An 18345-nucleotide genomic window follows, 5' to 3' on the forward strand; every position below is an offset into this window, starting at 1 on the left:
GGAGGCAAAGTTTGCAGTGAGCCAAAATTGTGCCACTGCACTCCAGCTTGGGCGACAGACCGAGACTCCATCTCAAACAAACAAACAAACAAAAAACACCGTGCCCCTGCCCCAATGCCTCTCCCTTGAATAAGATACTGGAAAACCTGCATAGTTAATGTCTGTAAACAAAGGGAATCATATCAGATGCGGTGTGTGAGTGTGAAAATATCTATGTCCTGCCCTCCCTTATTATTACGCCATTTTCCCTCAAATAACACAGAGATACATTCATATTTTGCCCGTGCATCCCAATTTCTAGTTCATTCTGTGTTTGTTCTACGCTACACAGTACTCTAAGTGTAGTTTCCCAGTTGCTCTTTACATTAACTGTATAAGGTAGGTCTATCACTTACCCCATTTCCTAGATGGGGAAATTGAGGCAAGAGAGTTAATTACTTTCCTAAGGCTGTCACACTAATATAAAGTGGAGTCATGATCTAAACCCCAGGGCCATTCTTTTGAACAACTGTGCTTCAAGCAAACTTTACCACAAAGGAGTCATGTGCCCCTAATAATTTTAAACATGCTACAGCAAATAGCATAACTCTATTCAGAGGTTAAAAAATATACTGTTTGTTACTTTTCTTTTGAGAACTATTATCAAGATTTAGAAAGAATTGATTCCAATATTATTACTCATATTGAAATGATTTTTTGGGACACGGTCATAGATAATATTATTTGGATTTTTGAGTTATTTCTAAAGAAAGTAATTTCTGAGTTTATCATGCATTCTCATGACAAGTATGCACATATCTCTATTATACCTTTCATATATTGTATAAATGTTACTTTTTTAACTGCTAAATGTGAATGTTAAGAATATCAACATAATTACACTATCTCCCCTGGTTTTCATCTTATCTCTTCTAGATATTCATAATTTGTAATATTTACATTGTATTTTGTAAATCCTACAGTTATATTAGCTTTGTTCTTAAAACAAATAGATACTAGAGACTAACTCATGATAAGAAATTCTTGATTGACTGAATGTTTTCAAGAAGATTTCATGCAAAATATAGTCTCTATGTTCTTGCCTCTTCAAAAATATTCAGAAAGAGCTTGACCCATTCTTTACCTAAAGAATTTGTAAGCATTGTGCCATTACATTCTAGAGTTCCATATTGACATGAAGTTTCAGGCCTCTCTGATGTATCTCCTTATAGCTAACTTGACCTTATTTTTTCTGGATGCCTAATGAATGTTTTCTTTAGCTTTTATTTCCAACAATTTTACTAAGATGTGTCTCAGTGTTGACTGTTCTATGTTCACTTACTGAGAAAAGCTGTATCCTTCGAATCTGTAATTCAGTGCTCTGTTTCCTACTAAGTTTTTATGAGTTATACATCATGATTTTTTTCAGTTTTAAAAGTACCTCAAAGTACATTTTTATAGATGTGGTCTTCATTCTTTCAATTATGACTCATCTTTGAAATAAATTTTTGTTAGACCAGATGTCTGTCACTGTTTCACTTTGGGGAGGAACAGGGTAATGTTGTAGGATAGTGCAATGGAGAGAATGCTGATGTTTCCCCCAAATTCATTTGTTGAATTTCTAACCCCCATGGGGGTGATGCTACCAGAAGGTAGGACCTTTGGGTGTGATTAGATCATGAAGGTGGAGCCCACATTAATGGTATTAGTAACCTTATGAAGGAGGTTCAAGAGAGACCCCTTACTGCTTCTACTACGTGAGGACACAGTGAAAAGGTGCCATTCTATGAACCAGGAAGTGGGCCTTCACCAGGCATGAAATCTGCTGCTGTCTTGCTCTTGGACTTCCCAGACTCTAGAACTGTGAGAAATAAATTTCTCTTGGTTATGAGACACTGATTCTATGACATTTTGTTACAACAACCAAAATGGACCAAGATGGAATTGAAGGTTTTTATAATACAGGTGTGTGTGTGTGTGTAAGTGTGTATTTCTTTAGTCTAATGGTTCATAACTCTGCATGCACATAAATTAATCACCTGGAGAGCCTTTAAAAGCCATCTGTTCCTTGGATCACTCTAAGGTTGTGATTTAATTGACATGAGGATGGTGCTTGAGAATCTGTGTGTTTTAAAAGGTTCCCCAGGTCATCCTAAGTTATAGTGGCCATGAAAACCTTCCATTTAGCTTTTATCCCATTCTAGCCAACCCAGATTAGCAGCAACAAAGCAGTTGTGTCCCCTCCACTCTATCTCCCCACCAACTGCTTGCAGAAATGAGGGCCTCTGCCTTGTGATGCTGCATGGGGTCCTAGTAAGCCTCCACAATCAGCCTCTGCTCTGATTCCCTGACTCAAATATGAGACGGTTCTGTTCCTCCAGGGACATGCATTATCTTAGAATATTGCTATCCTGCTGGTGCTGTCTGAGATCCACAGTAGGCAGAATCTTCTCAGGAAGTTTTCTGTTAGACGCCCAGTCCTGTGTTGTGGTTTATAGTTACAGTTTTTCAGAGTTCTTAAATATGAAAATTTCATTTCTGTTTCTCAATCTTCTTGATATTTGGATGATTTTGGGGACACAAAGAGGCAAAGATGTCTTTACTCTTCAATCTTACAACAGGGGTTCCTTGTAATTTTTTCTACTCCATGACTCGGGCTTTTAATATATTTTAAAATTTGAATTTTTCAACATCATCAGTGTTAAATCTTAATGAGACATAAAGCTACTTCTGCCAGAAATTTTATAAGTGAATTGAAATTCATGTTTTGAATGGTAATTTGATTAGTAAGAAAAGGAAATGGGCTCCTTTTTAACTAACCATAATTACTTACATATTCAAGTATATTAGCCAAATTCATATGCATAATTAGGCACCTAATTATGTTTTAAATTCAAATGCATGCATGAAGAGATGATCACATGTGTCTAATAAAATATTTTATTTTCCTCGTTTTGGGCAAAAAATTGTCTTTTGTTTCCATAAGAACTTTTAAATATAGTAGTTTGTGTATCTACAGAGATACATAATATCAGGAAACAGCTATCAATTTCAATCTAAATTATAATGACCATTTAAAAATGTTTTGGTTATGGTACAAGATCAACATTTCATTATCTAACAATTAGTCATACAGTGATGATGAATTTGGGAAAAATAAGCAAACAGATGAAATTAAGCCTGTATAGAAAGGAAGGAGTCATGAGGAATAATGAATATTGCCAACAAAAACAGACAAAATCAGGCAAAAGAACAACAAGAAAACAACTAAATTCTCTATTGTGGCTCTGCCTCCTCATACAAACATGCCTGGTTACCAATGAATTAAAAAGACATAGGCTTTGTTGAGCCTATTAGTAAATATTTATGGAGGGCTCCCTGTGAGCCAGGCATAGCCCTGTGCCCTGGAGACTTGAAGATGAAAAGATGCACTTCCTGTTTTCAAGGAGCTTAAATCCTTGGGAGATAAATTAACAGTACAGCTACAGTAAGATAATTGCTTTAGTAGGGGGCGACTGCCTCCAAGGCAATTTCCTCCTAAAATTGGTCCTCTCAAGCCAGCACAGTACAAGGAGACTTTTTCTCTCAAAAAGAGATTCTACCCTATATTAAGCAAAGCCATTGTAAGTCAGAGTGAAGAAAGACGAATCAACTTGAATATAATGCTGCATTTTGAATTTGGGTACAATTGTTGCATTAAAAATGGTGAGGGTATGAGGTGCTTTAGCTACATGATTTTTAAAAATTGGAGGTTATTTTCTGTAAGGGCAACCTTAACCCTGGAATGGTGACCACTCTCCATAGAAGACATGGATACACTCAGACCCTAAAAGAAAGAGCTGCAGACTCTGATAAGGCATGCATTCTAGTCATGCCCAGCTGTTGGAACTCCTGAAGCTTATTCCGCACAGCCTATCAGCCTATACATCTCGCCTCCCATACCACATCTGTGATTTCTTCCTCATGCCTAAAAGTTATTGGTATAATTCATGATGCCTCTGTACCTTTGAGACAGAGGGAAGGATTTAAGACTAATTACAAAGTTGGATAAGTTTAAGAGAGTATAGAAAATTGAAATTGCTTCACATCAGTTGGCTTCTGGATTTCTGTGAAATAGGAGACAATATTACTGGTCAAAAGAGATGGAAGAATGCCATCTAACTATAATGCTTGAAATAAAATATGAGGAAATACTAAAACTTGAGATGTTATTTGCAAAACTGACTTTAAAAAGATACCATCAGCCCACGTTCAGTACTATATTCTATATAAAAGTTGTAACTTTATGGTTTAGCACGCAGGCCTGACACTTGAAGAAATTTTAGTTTAAAAAATTACTCTGATAACAATTCTCAAGGCATAAAATACTTGTTTGGAATTATACATTTTTTGCTTTAATAATATAATATGTGCAACTTGCATGGAATTATAAAAATACAATGATATCAACTAAATGGCAGATGCTAAATTCTTTCATTATGTATGTAATGGCACATTTTAGGACTTAATAAGGCAAGCCAAGAAGAATGTACACATTTGAGTACATAGTTCTCATGTGTACTCAAGTGCACAAGCATTTCCCATACATTTATTACTTCGTTGATGCATATTCATTAAGTAGTTCATTAATTGTCTTCTAATCAAGGAGCACTTTTCAGCTCTAATGCACTCATCAATACCTAGTATTACAGTTTTTAAGACTTACCTTGCCTATTAGGGTATAGTTACATATGAAAGGAAACCAAATTTTGTTTATCTTTGAGTCAACAACCCAGAACCCTGTTCAACAAACAAATATTTTTAAATGCTTAAATGCTGTTATTGAGAATCGAAATAGTCAAAAATGAGAGATCTGTAACTCCATGCAAACACTGCTGCCTATATACTTACACAGCTTGTATGCTACGCACTGTTGGGTAGAATATATTATAAAATAGGCATAGAATTAAAATTTATATTTGTATTTCTTCTATACTACAGCCAGTCAAAATATTAGTATCAATTATTTAATTATTCTGTCCACTTCATAAACATCACAAAATAGAAACTTAAAACGTATTTTACCAGTAAGACAGACCTATCTCATTAAAGCCACTGTAGCCCAGCTCTTGCCTGCTAAGTCCCAGATCTTCAAGGTCCATGCATTTAAATCCAGGTGGGCACTGGTAGCCTTCTTCTAGCTCTGGTGAGCAGTGTGTGTCTGGAATAGCTAAACTATTCCAGGTTACATTCCTGTGAACAACACATGAAAGTGTTAGACAATTTCAACAATCATAAATGTTGATTACAATGAATAATGTAATTACCCTTCATTAATATCTATGTATCTGGCCAAGTGAGGTTGCTCATGCCTGTAATCATTGCACTTTGGGAGGCATAGGCAGGAGAATCCCTTGAGACCAGGGGTTCGAGGTTGCAGTGAACTATGATCATGCCACTGCATTCTAGCCTGGGCAACAGAGCAAGACCTTGAGAGACCTTTGCTCTTTCTATCTATCTATCTATCTATCTATCTATCTATCTATCTATCTAAGAGTACAGCAAAGAGAATATATATATATATATATATATATATATATATATATATATATATATATATATATATATTTAGAGAGGGAGAGAGAGAGAAAGAGAGACCTTGAGAGACCTTCTTGCTCTTATGTTGTAGATACCAAATCACTGATGACAAGCATTGTTGATGAGGTTAATAATATTTGTACCACACACTTTGAAATATAGAGTCAGTTAAGACTGAAGTGAAGATGGATCATTTGGCTTACATATAAGAATGAGAAATGAGGAGATATACGTGACATGTCTGTCTAAAATCATATCTTTCTGGCCCACCCAACTGTGGTAATTGGTAATATATATATGAGACCTTGAGAGACTTTCTCTCTCTCTCTCTCTCTCTCTATATATATATATATATATATGATGTTATTTGCAAAATTGTGTATGTGTATCTGAATATAGTTTTAAGATTCATAATCCATAAATGATATTCATAACATTAATTACATATTAAACATTCTCAAATGATATCTGATTCATCCCCACAATAGCTCTTTATAAGAATACTATCACCATTACGGTTTTTGCCATTACAGACTGAGACCCAGATAAACAAAGGAAGGAATTTTTCTACAGATTTGCAAAGAACGTTAACTTGTCTGAGGAGTCATTGTGATTCACAAAATTCTTGTCTCACTGTGGGCACACATTTTACTTCCCCACTTCTAAGCAATGTTGCACGATGAAAATCATTTTCTTTGCAGTATGAATACTACAAAACTCATCAATGATACTTGTCCTTCTGAGTGTTGGAAGGTGCCTAGTTTAGAAATAACCAGACAAATAAGGAAAAATGGAAGGAACTCAAGGTATCCCATAGGAAAGAGAGATTATGAGGTGATTTAGTGATAGCTCTAGGAATATAAGAATCCTTTAGGTGGATAATGACATAACTCATTTTTATCCTTCTTAAGAATAGGTTGGATATCAACTTGATATAAAGGATTTAGATATGTAATGGCTTTCCTGACAGCAAGTATAGATAACATAGGACTGCTGACTGTAGACTCTCATTCTGGGTTGACCTTAAAAATGGACCCCAAATAGCTGCTATCTGAGGTATCCCACACAGATTGAGCAGACGCCAAAGTCTGGGCTTGATGATTTCAGAAGCCTTCTAAACCCGTAATTGTGTTACACTAATTTCCCACTACATCAACGTTTCTAGGAATTTCTTAAATGGAGAACAACCCTAAGACAGCCTCAGTCACGTGAGTTTATGACCAAATTGAGGTAGACTTACCAGATGACTCTTTATCTTTAATACCTTCTTATGTTCAGTTGCTGCTTCCATCCCTTTTATAATATGCTTTCTCTAAAGTCTGACACCTAATTGTGCAATCCCTTAGCTATTTGCTGCCACCACGCATACACACACGTACATAGTTTTACACACACATACACACACACACACACACACACACCCCATGGCTGGTGATACTTTGCCCACTTCTCAGCCATAAACAAAGCTCCAGAAACTTCACCCATGATTCAAACACCCTAAGCTATTCCTTTAGGGTTCTGCCCTTTGTCAGCAGCAGATGAGCTCATCTGTCTGCTGGTCTCAGGAAATAAGTGGTTAAATCATTGCTCCCTCTAGTCATATTTTAAGCTGGTCCTTTGGACCCCATCTGCAAAACCCAAGGGAAAGGCTCTAATGGTGGAAATTACCACAATTGGGTGGGTCAGAAAGATATGATTTTAGACAGACACATCGTGTATATCTCCCCATTTCTCATTCTTATATGTAGGCCAAATGATTCATCTTTGCTTCAGTCTGATCTGACTCTGTTTCAGAATGTGTGATACAAATACTATGAACCTCATCAACGATGCTTGTCATCAATGATTTGGTACCTACAATATAACAGTAAGATGGTAAGGAGACTGGGCTTCTGAGTTTCAGAGTGAGGCTTTCTGGGTTTGATCCCAGCTCTGCCATTTACTGGTTGTGTGACTTAAATAAGGCTCTAAGGGCCTCTAAGCTCAGCTTCCTCATCTGTAAGGTAGAGAGAGTAATCATAATTAAAAGCAAAGCTCATGTGAGGGTTAAGTAAAGTAAACCAAGTAATGCACTTTGCATAGCACCTAATGTGTTGCAAGTACTGTACTCAATAAATGCTTGATCTAAATGATTATTAATCATTACAATAATACAATGTAGCATAAATCCAAGCATGTAAAAACAGAACAATAAAGACTTGTTAAAAGAGGAGAAGAAACTTTAGCATGTTCATAGAACTATGCAGGTAAGAGATACTTTATGGATCACCTAGTTCTTCATTTACTCTTGAAGGCAAGGTGAAGTTCAGAGAGGGAAGGGTCTACTAGCCCATCAAAATTACATATATTTTTAATTCCAAATACTTTTAAAAATACAATAGCAGAAATGTCTAAGATAACACTCTGTCTACATTAAAAAGTTTCCAAAAAAATCACATTTCAGATATTTGGAGAAGAAATTGGACTTTGGAGCCAACCTTCTTGGCTGTGAGTTCTGACCTACTTATTACATGTGTGACTTAAGCATGCTTTAGTTTTCCAATCTATAACGGTGTGAAAACGTCTACCTCATAAGCCTGGGGTCAGATGTAAGTATTTACATCTGTAAATTGTGTAAAACAGGTACTTGATAGACAATCAATGCTAGATGTTACCTACTGTTATTGACAGTTTGAAAGTTGTAGATTTCCTAGATTGAAACTCCAGCCCTGTGTGTATAGCCTCAGTTATCCCACTTCCAAAATGAGGATAGTTATTGCATTCTTTGTAGGGGCATTTTAATGATTAAATTAGATAATGTGCAACACTCAGAACGTGCCAAAAATAAGTTAATCACTCAACTGTTAACGATTATGGTTTTTAAAATTAATTTATAAATATTAGAGTATTTTTTCCTTTTTTCTTCCTATTATATTTGCTTTTTCTTTCATATTAGTGCTGATACTCATTTTAAGCACAACTCTCACTAGATATTATTTTGAAGTCTTTGGCTTCAGAGGCAGCAGGCTTGAAACATTTTTACCAACATCAAGTTATTAGCAAATGCTTATTAGAAACACATTTATTAGAAGATTAATTGCCCTGGAACACACGTATCTAAAACCACAAGGTAATTACTGTTTTTAAAAATTGAAATGAATGTCAAGAGTTTCAGAATATATATTTGTTAATCTTTGTTTCATTTTTTTCAGTTAACGAGAATCTTCCAGATTTTATTTTTATTCATTAACCTTAATTATTTCCATAGTCATTTTCCCTCAGGTACTTTGGATAGAGAACACGTGACTCTCTGGAGTTGGGGGTGGGGTGGATGGAATTCTTGCCCCACCAGGCAAATCCTGGACATTGACAATGATTCTTTCAGTGGTAATAAATATCCACTCATGTTTAAATGGGTTTCAAGACCAGCATTTCTTACTCACAGATTTCTTGAATAAAGTATCTACTTGTAATCTCCCTCTTTTAACTTTTTAGCCCATTTCTGTGACCTCCAAGACAATGAAATTACTTTTGTTCACTTCCATATGATATACCCAATCAGAAAAATTTTAGTTTTATCTTCTGTGACCTCTCAGCAGTGCTCTGAATTGTTGTTTTTGTGGTAGAGAAAATACTGGTCCCCTAAAGATGTCCCTATTCTAACATATGGAACCTGTGAGTAGATAATGTTGCATAGCAAAAGGGAACTAAAGTTATAGGTGTGATTAAGGCTAAAGACATTAAATTTGGGAGATGATCCTGAATTATCCAGGTGGACCCAACCTAACTCCATGAATCACTAATAGTGATCATGGCTGTGGTTGGAGAGAGATGTGAGTACGGGAGGAAGACACAGATGCAACTCCGCTGGCTTTGAAGGTGCTGGTTTGTCCATATTTCTTAGGCCATTCTGCTTTTCCATCTCCTCTAGTCGTGAGCTGACCTTTAGTCATGAGCTGCTCTGAGCTCTGTCTTTGACCTTTCTCATGATAACTCTCCCAGGCAATCTCATCCACTTTCATGATTTCTCAATTCTCTGTCATCCTTTACATCGTTGTAGAGTCTTAGAGCTACATGTCCAACTGCTTATTAGATTTCTCCACTTGGCTACACCACAAGTACCTCCAGCTCAATAGGTCCCTTATTCAATTTGAAATCCTAAACCAGAGTTCCCTGTCATAACAAACAGGACCAGCTTCCAAACCGTGGAGCAAGCTTGAAGTCTTAGAATCATGCTTGATACCTACTTCTCCCTCAACCCTCATAAGTAATCATCACGTTCTCCAACATATTCTCAAAATATCTTTTGAGCTAATTCCATTCTCTCCATCTCCCTCTCTACACACACTCTTGTCTGGCCTCCTCACTGGCCACCCTGCCTCCCACTCTTAGCCTTTCTGATACATTTGGCACAAAGCATATGGAGAGACCCTTCATAATCACTGTCCTACCTTAACAGTGGCAAACCTGTAACATGGTCTGCAAGATACTGAAGGATTTGGCTCCTCCCACACTTCAAACACCCCTTTGTACCCCCTTTCCCCAAGTATCCCAGTGTCTGACCACGTTGGCCTTCTCCCAGCTCCTGCCTAATGCAGGGTCTTCTCCTCCACTTGGAAGTCTCTCCTGTTTTCTTTGGTTAACCCCATTTTTGTAGCCTTCAGGCCCCAGCTTAACTATCATTTTCTCGGGGGAGCCACTCCAAGTGCCTTCCACTGGGCCAGGTTTCCCTGCTATAACTTCTCAAGGTACCCTCACTTTTTGTTTCTGGCACTTGAGACAAAGGCAATTCATGTTTGTGTGGTCATCTGTTCATTGGATGTCTTCCAAACTCAACTGTTCCTTAGTGTAATTTCCAATTCCATGAAGTCCCTGACACAGAGTCTATGATAGTTAAATTTATGTATCAACTTGACTAAAGTATGGTGCCTGGCTGTTTGGTCGAACACCAGTCTAGATGTTGCTGTGAAGGTATTTTACAGTTGTGATTAACACTTAAATTGATAGACTTTGAGTAAAGCATGTTACCCTCCATAATGTGAGTGGGACTCATCTTATTAATAGGAAAGATTTTGACTTCTCTGCAGTGAGAGGTCAAAGATGCCTACCGCATCTTTGGCAGAGCCTTTGGCCTGCCACATCAGCTTCTGCTGAAATTTCCAGGCTGCCCTGAAGATTTTGGTCTTAACAGCCTACAAAATTACATGAGCCAATTCCTTAAAGTAAATCTCTTTATATCTGTATCTGTATCTATAGACATATCTTTTGAGCTAAGCCAACATATACATATATGTATATACACATACATATATATAATATATTCTATTCTATATTCTATATTCTCTCTGGAGAAACTTAATATATAGTAGATGTTTAATAATTATTTTCTGAATAAATGAATGAATGAATGAATGCGTCTTTCTACCATTATTTAAATCTATGGTGAATTACAGTTAGAATGGCAATCATTAAAAAGTCAGGAAACAACAGGTGCTGGAGAGGATGTGGAGAAATAGGAACACTTTTACACTGTTGGTGGGACTGTAAACTAGTTCAACCATTGTGGAAGTCAGTGTGGCGATTCCTCAGGGATCTAGAACTAGAAATACCATTTGACCCAGCCATCCCATTACTGGGTATATACCCAAAGGACTATAAATCATGCTGCTATAAAGACACATGCACACGTATGTTTATTGCGGCATTATTCACAATAGCAAAGACTTGGAACCAACCCAAATGTCCAACAATGATAGACTGGATTAAGAAAATGTGGCACATATACACCATGGAATACTATGCAGCCATAAAAAATGATGAGTTCATGTCCTTTGTAGGGACATGGATGAAATTGGAAACCATCATTCTCAGTAAACTATCGCAAGAACAAAAAACCAAACACCGCATATTCTCACTCATAGGTGGGAATTGAACAATGAGATCACATGGACACAGGAAGGGGAATATCACACTCTGGGGACTGTTGTGGGGTGGGGGGAGGGGAGAGGGATAGCATTGGGAGATATACCACCAGCATGGCACATGTATACATATGTAACTAACCCGCACAATGTGCACATGTACCCTAAAACTTAAAGTATAATAAAAAAAAAAAAAAAAAAAAAAAAAAAAAAAAAAATCTATGGTGAATTATTTATTTGTAAACTACAGAAACTCTTTAATAAGTGGATCCTGTTGTTTTATGCACTTTTAAGTGTAATAATCCACAAATTGGCACTGATTTTCAATGTTTTAAATTTCTGGCTTTAGTAGTTTCCATGTATCAAAATGAGTACTAGAATCCCTGGGAGCAGCTAATTGTTTTTTTAAAAGCCTTCAATTATCCTCCTAGCATATGTTTGCTTGTTTGTTTTTAATTCTTAACAAAACATTCTATTTACAAATAACATTTTGTAGGAGTTTGAGATCTAAGAAAATGTGTTCTGAACTTGTTACTAAAATTGTTGATAATGGCCACAAACAATACCTCAGGACCTCAGAGTCCTGTGGTTTTAAGTTATTCACCACTCCTAGCGGTGCAGAGCACTGAGCTGTATATCACGACACAAAGATGATCATCTCAGTTTGGTGATTAACCAACTTAATTACCTTGGGAGATTCACTTGAAACATTTGAGCTTCAGTTTCCTCATCTGAAAAATGAGAAACTTTCCAGCTGTTTAAAAAACAATTCCCAGAAGGACCTCATAACGCTTTCATATAAAAGAAAAGGGATATACTTAAGCAAAAGCATATGCCCCATAATTCAACATATGCTTCACTGTGCATAGTTCTCCTCTCACCAGAAGACTCACCAACGACAAAGGCAATAGCTTAAGACTTCATGTTAAGATTCCTCTCTTCGTTATTCACAATATCGTCTTTCTCTACAGATATGGAACTACCATCACGGCTTCTGGCACTGCACTTAGTGTTGGCCTTCTGTAATCACTGTCATTAATGAATATGACTATGCTTATGATGACTTAGCCTCTTTTCAGAAAAATTTTCCTGTATTCGTAGGGGGGCACTTAATTGTATTTGAATGTCTGTTTATTAATTCATATAATTATTTTTGACAAGCCTACTCTATGCCACACAGCATGCTAGGAATGGAGATGAATAAAAGGAATAAAGTGGACTCAGGGACTTTACTGCTTAGTATGAGAGAGAATAAAAAAGGAATGACCACAGGAGAGTGTGATGAATGCTTTAAGAGCTATCTATATGCTCCTGATGTTAACTGAAGTTCAAAGCGGAAACATCAACTACGACTACGGGTGGCAGATGGTGGGTACTGGGAAAACCTTGCAATAGGGTGTTGCTTGGAGTGACTATTATTAAAGGATGCACATGTACTAGTTCTAGAGATGGAATAAACAGCATAACATTCTGGAAAGTGAAAATGTCAGAGCCTGCATTTGCATATGAGAGAGAGAGAGTGAGAGAAAGAGAGAGAGAGAGAGAGAACTTTTCACCTTTTCTCTGGTGAGTGTAGCTGTTTAGTGAGATACAAGGATTGTTAACAAGCAGTTGTTATCATACAAAAGCAATTTTTAAACTACACTGTTAGAGATTTATAGATTAGGGTAAAAGACAAGGATTCGTGCTACCCTAAATGGATACTGTGACTGATGCAGCATGAGCTGATTATAAACTGTTCCTAGTAGGTGAGAAAGGACAAAAAAGGTCAAAAGATACTCACAAAATAAATTATTACTAAATTTACTTGCTAGATTTTCACAACATTTACCTATGATAGGAATTTATACATAGCAATTTTGTTTACATTGTTATTACCTTTTTTTGTTAAAAAGCTAAGGACAAACAGGCTAAGGATGACTTCTTGGTATCGAAATTTGACCCATTTGTTGTAAAAGACATTTGCAGAGTCCAAGCTACAATACATTTCTGAAGTCGGCATTCCATAAGAAATTGTCAGTGATGTAAATAAATAAGTAGCCCAACAAATCCACATGCAACAGATAACACTATACAACTTGAGCATTTTGTCTTTTATTGCATCTGTAAGGCTTCATTTTTATTTATATTGTATGTTCTAGAAATACATCAAAAACAGAGGAACACAATTCTAAATAAACCCATGGAGAAAATTACACCCACACACAATCATACATAGACACAGACACAAACTCTTTTGCACTCAAGAGAATAATGAATATAGCCTTTGATACCTTACATGGTGCTTGTCTTGCCTTTTGTGGCAGATATAAAAATTTAGCAAGACACATTATCTTGCTAAAAGCTGACCCCTAGATTGAGAGGTTTTCCTGGTCATTGCATGTACTTACAGAAAACTTAGTCTGGCTGTTACCGCCTTCCAGCTTCACTTCAGACAATCATCGGATTTCATTTTCACTCTTATTTAGCTTCCTCTGGTCAGGATTAATTATAAACTCCTATGAATTGGTCTAGCTAATTCTAATGCTGGATGCTTTGGAAAACTAATCCCACCCTGGAAAGCAAGAGTCTTCTTTGCAGAGATAAATTATTTATTGATTTTGGAAAACTTTTAATGGCTCTGCCTGGACTTTTAGTGGAACTGCAAAACAAGATAAATATTCTGAAGCAGGAAATAATATTGACATCACACCTCTTTTAATAAACAAGTTAACCTGGCACATTTTTTCTAGGAAATAAGTTGTAAAACTGAGTATTTTAATATGATTTTCCCACTCCTTTCACCCATTCCTGAAAGGGTTGGTAGGCAAAGTTGTAAAGAATTGTAGCCATCATGCATAAAAATGGTAAAATTAAGTATTTGTTTCAAATATTGTGACTATGAAATTTAAGTGACAATGCAGTACATGATTTTATTTTAAAGGAATATTTTAAATAGTTATCTTGTTATATCTGAATAGCTTTTTAAAATAATATATGTTCCCCAAGTTGACTCCCTCAACTACTTTGCCAGTATGGATAAGGGACAGTGCACCTGACAGAAGCCAGAAGACTGCAGTTGGGTTAGGATAAGGCAGTGAGAGGGCATGAACATATTCAAGATAATATCAGAAAAGTTGGTCGGGTGCAGTGGCTCACGCCTGCAATCCCAGCACTTTGGGAGGCCGAGGCGGGCAGATCACCTAAGGTCAGGAATTCGAGACCAGCCTGGCCAACACAGCAAAACCCGTCTCTACTAAAAATACAAAAATTAGCCAGGTTTGGTAGGGTATGCCTGTAATCCCAGCTACTTGGGAGGCTGAGGCAGGAGAATCGCTTGAACCCAGCGGGTAGAGGTTGCACTGAGCCAACATCATGCCACTGAACTACAGCCTGGGCAACAGAGTGAGATTCCATCTCAAAAAGAAAAGAAAAGAAAAGTTAAGCATCAGGACACAGAGGATGCACTGATCAGCTCCAAACTGAAATGTGAAACCGTTTGAGGTTATAAGGCAGTCCACTGTCTTTGACTTTTAAAATCTGGGCCAAGAGATCCTCACGCAGCAACTTTTCTCCTTTTGCCTTAGGAACTGGAAACTACAGGGTGAGAATCTATATGTAAAGAGAGCCAGTTGACATAATGGAAAGGGGCCACCAGAATTTGGGGCCAAGCATAACAGAACTTCAGTTGGTAATTCAGCCAATTAACTTCGGCAAGGAGCAATTTGCTCATCTTTCTCGTGAAGATCAAATTTATGAAACTGTATTATAAATTAGAAATTGTGAATATAAATCACCTCTTACATACTTGGAGGTCAAAATATATTTATGTTAATTGAATGTGGTTTGACTGAGTTGTATGGCTGGAGAGAGGCAATTTTTTTTCCACTCCAATAAGCTTTCATCCTTTCAAGATGGTCAGACATACTAACGACTCCCTGATATAGTTTGGATATTTGTCCTTGCGCAAATCTCATCGAAGTATACTCCTCAGCGCTGGAGGTGGGGCCTGGTGGGAGGTGATTGGATCACAGGGGCAGATCCCTCATGAGTGGCTTGAGCCAACTCCTAGGTGATCAATGAGCTCCTGCTCTGAGTTCACAGGGGATCTGGTCATTTACAAGTGTAGGGCACCTCCCCTCCACTATCTCTCTCTCTTGCGTTCATTCTTGTCACGTGATGTGCCTGCTCCCCGTCTGCCTTCTGCCATGATTGTAAGCTTTCTGAGGCCTCATCAGAAGCTGAGCAGGTGCCCGGTGCCATGCTTCCTGTACAGCCTGGAGAATCATGAGCCAATTAAACCTTTCCTCTTTATAAAATACCCAGTCTCCAAATTGGATAAAGAGTTAAGATCCATTGGTATGCTGTATTCAGGGGACCCATCTCATGTGCAAAGACACACATAGGCTCAAAATAAAGGGATGGAGGAAGACCTACCAAGCAAATGGAAAGAAAAAAAAAAAGCAGGGGTTGCAATCCTAGCCTCTGAGAAAACGGACTTTAAACAAACAAAGATAAAAAAAGACAAAGAATGGCATTACTTAAAGGTAAAGAGATCAATTCAACAAGAAAAGCTAACTATCCTAAATATATATGCACCCAATACAGGAGCACCCAGATTCATAAAACAAGTTCTTAGAGATCCACAAAGAGACTTAGACTCCAACAAAATAATAGTGGGAGAATTTAACACCCCACTGTAAATATTAGACAGATTAACGAGACAGAAAATTAACAAGGATATTCAGGACTTGAACTCAGCTCTGGATCAAGTGGACCTAATGGACATCTATAGAACTCTCAACCCCAAATCAACAGAATATACATTCTTCTCAGTGCCACATGGCACTTATTCTAAAATCAACCACATAATTGGAAGTAAAACACTGCTCAGCAAATGCAAAAGAACTGAACTCATAACAAACAGTCTCTCAGACCACAGTGCAATCAAATTAGAACTCAGGATTAAGAAACTCACTCAAAACAACACAATTACAAGGAAATTGAACAACCTGCTGCTGAATGACTCCTGAGTAAATAATGAAGTTAAGGCACAAATCAAGAAGTTCTTTGAAACCAATGAGAACAAAGAGACAACATACCAGAATATCTGGGAACTAAAGCAGTGTTAAGAAGGAAATTTATAGTACTAAATGCCCACATCAGAAAGCTAGAAATATCTCAAATGGATACCCTAACATCACAATGAAAAGAACTACAGAAGCAAGAGCAAATAAATCTAAAAGCTAGCAGAAGACAAGAAATAACTAAGATCAGAGCAGAATTGAAGGAGACAGTGACACAAGAAGCCATTCAAAAAATTAATGAATTCAGGAGCTGGTTTTTGAAAAAATTAACAAAATAGATAGATAGACTGCTAGCTAAACTGATAAAGAAGAAAAGAGAGAAGAATCAAATAGACACAATAAAAAATGATAACGGGGATATCACCACTGACCCCACAGAAATACAAAATACCATCAGAATACTATAAACACGTCTACCTAAATAAACTAGAAAATCTAGAAGAAATGGATAAATTCCTGGACACACACACCCTCCCAAGAAGTTGGCTCCCTAAATAAACCAATAACAAGTTCTGAAATTGAGGTAGTAATTAATAGCCTACCAACCAAAAAAAGCCCAGGACCAGACAGATTCACAGCCAAATTCTACCAGAGGTACAAAGAGGAGCTGGTATCATTCCTTCTGAAACTATCCCAAAAGAATTGAAAAGGAGGGACTCCTTCCTAACTCATTTTATGAGGTCAGCATCATCCCGATACGAAAACCTGGCAGAGACACAACAACAACAAAAATAAAACTTCAGGCCCAATATCCCTGATGAACATCAATGCAAAAATCCTCAATAAAATACTGGCAAACCGAATCCAACAGCACATCAAAAAGCTTACCCACCACAATCAAGTCGGCTTCATCCCTGAAGTGTAAGGCTGGTTCAGCATACACAAATCAATAAACGTAATTCATCACATAAACAGAAGCAGAGACAAAAGCCACATGATTCTCAATAGATGCAGAAAAGGCCTTTGATAAAATTCAACAACTCTTCATGTTAAAAGCTTTCAATAAACTAGGTATTGATGGAACATATCTCAAAATAATAAGTGCTATTTGTGACAAACCCACAGCCAATATCATACTGAATGGGAAAAAGCTGGAAGCATTCTTTTTGAAAACTGGCACAAGACAAGGATGCCCTCTCTCACCACTCCTATTCAACATAGTATTGGATGTTCTGGCCAGAGCAATCAGTCAAGAGAAAGAAATAAAGGGTATTTAAATAGGAAGAGAGGAAGTGAAATTTTCTGTTTCCAGATGTCATGATTCTATAGTTAGAAAACCCCATCATCTCAGCCCGAAAACTCCTTAACCTGATAAGCAACTTCAGCAAATCTCAGGATACAAAACAGATGTGCAAAAATCACAAGTATTCCTATACACCAAAAATACACAAGCAGAGAGCCAAATCATGAGTGAACTCCCATTCAGAATTGCTACAAAGAGAATAAAATACTTAGGAATACAACTTACAAGGGACGTGAAGGACCTCTTCAAGGAGAACTACAAACCACTGCTCAAGAGAATAAGAGAGGACACAAACAAATGGAAGGAAGAATCCTCATGGATAGGAAGAATCAATATCATGAAAATGGCCATACTGCCCAAAATAAATTATAGATTCAATGCTATTCCCATCAAACTACCACTGACATTCTTCACAGAATTAGAAAAAAACTACCCTAAATTTCATATGGAACCAAAAAAGAGCCTGTATAACCAAGACGATCCTTAGCAAAAAGAACAAAGCTGGTGGCATCATGCTACCTGACTTCACACTATACTACAAGGCTAGAGTAACCAAAACAGCATGGCACTGGTACCAAAA

General features: G+C 37.1%; 1 protein-coding gene across 7 annotated transcripts in view; it reads right to left on the reverse strand.

Moving 5' to 3' along the window:
• NALCN (sodium leak channel, non-selective) overlaps positions 1–18345 on the reverse strand; it is a 363332-nt gene that overhangs the window by 286273 nt on the left and 58714 nt on the right. For all 7 annotated transcript variants that reach the window (XM_031001413.3, XM_055359447.2, XM_055359450.2 and 4 more), the window contains exon 7: positions 5057–5211. In XM_031001413.3, coding sequence (XP_030857273.3) covers positions 5057–5211 — 155 coding nt within the window. The remainder of the gene's footprint in view (positions 1–5056; positions 5212–18345) is intronic.

Source organism: Gorilla gorilla, chromosome 14 (assembly GCF_029281585.2).
Source record: "Gorilla gorilla gorilla isolate KB3781 chromosome 14, NHGRI_mGorGor1-v2.1_pri, whole genome shotgun sequence".
NCBI classification, from domain to species: Eukaryota; Metazoa; Chordata; class Mammalia; order Primates; family Hominidae; genus Gorilla; species Gorilla gorilla.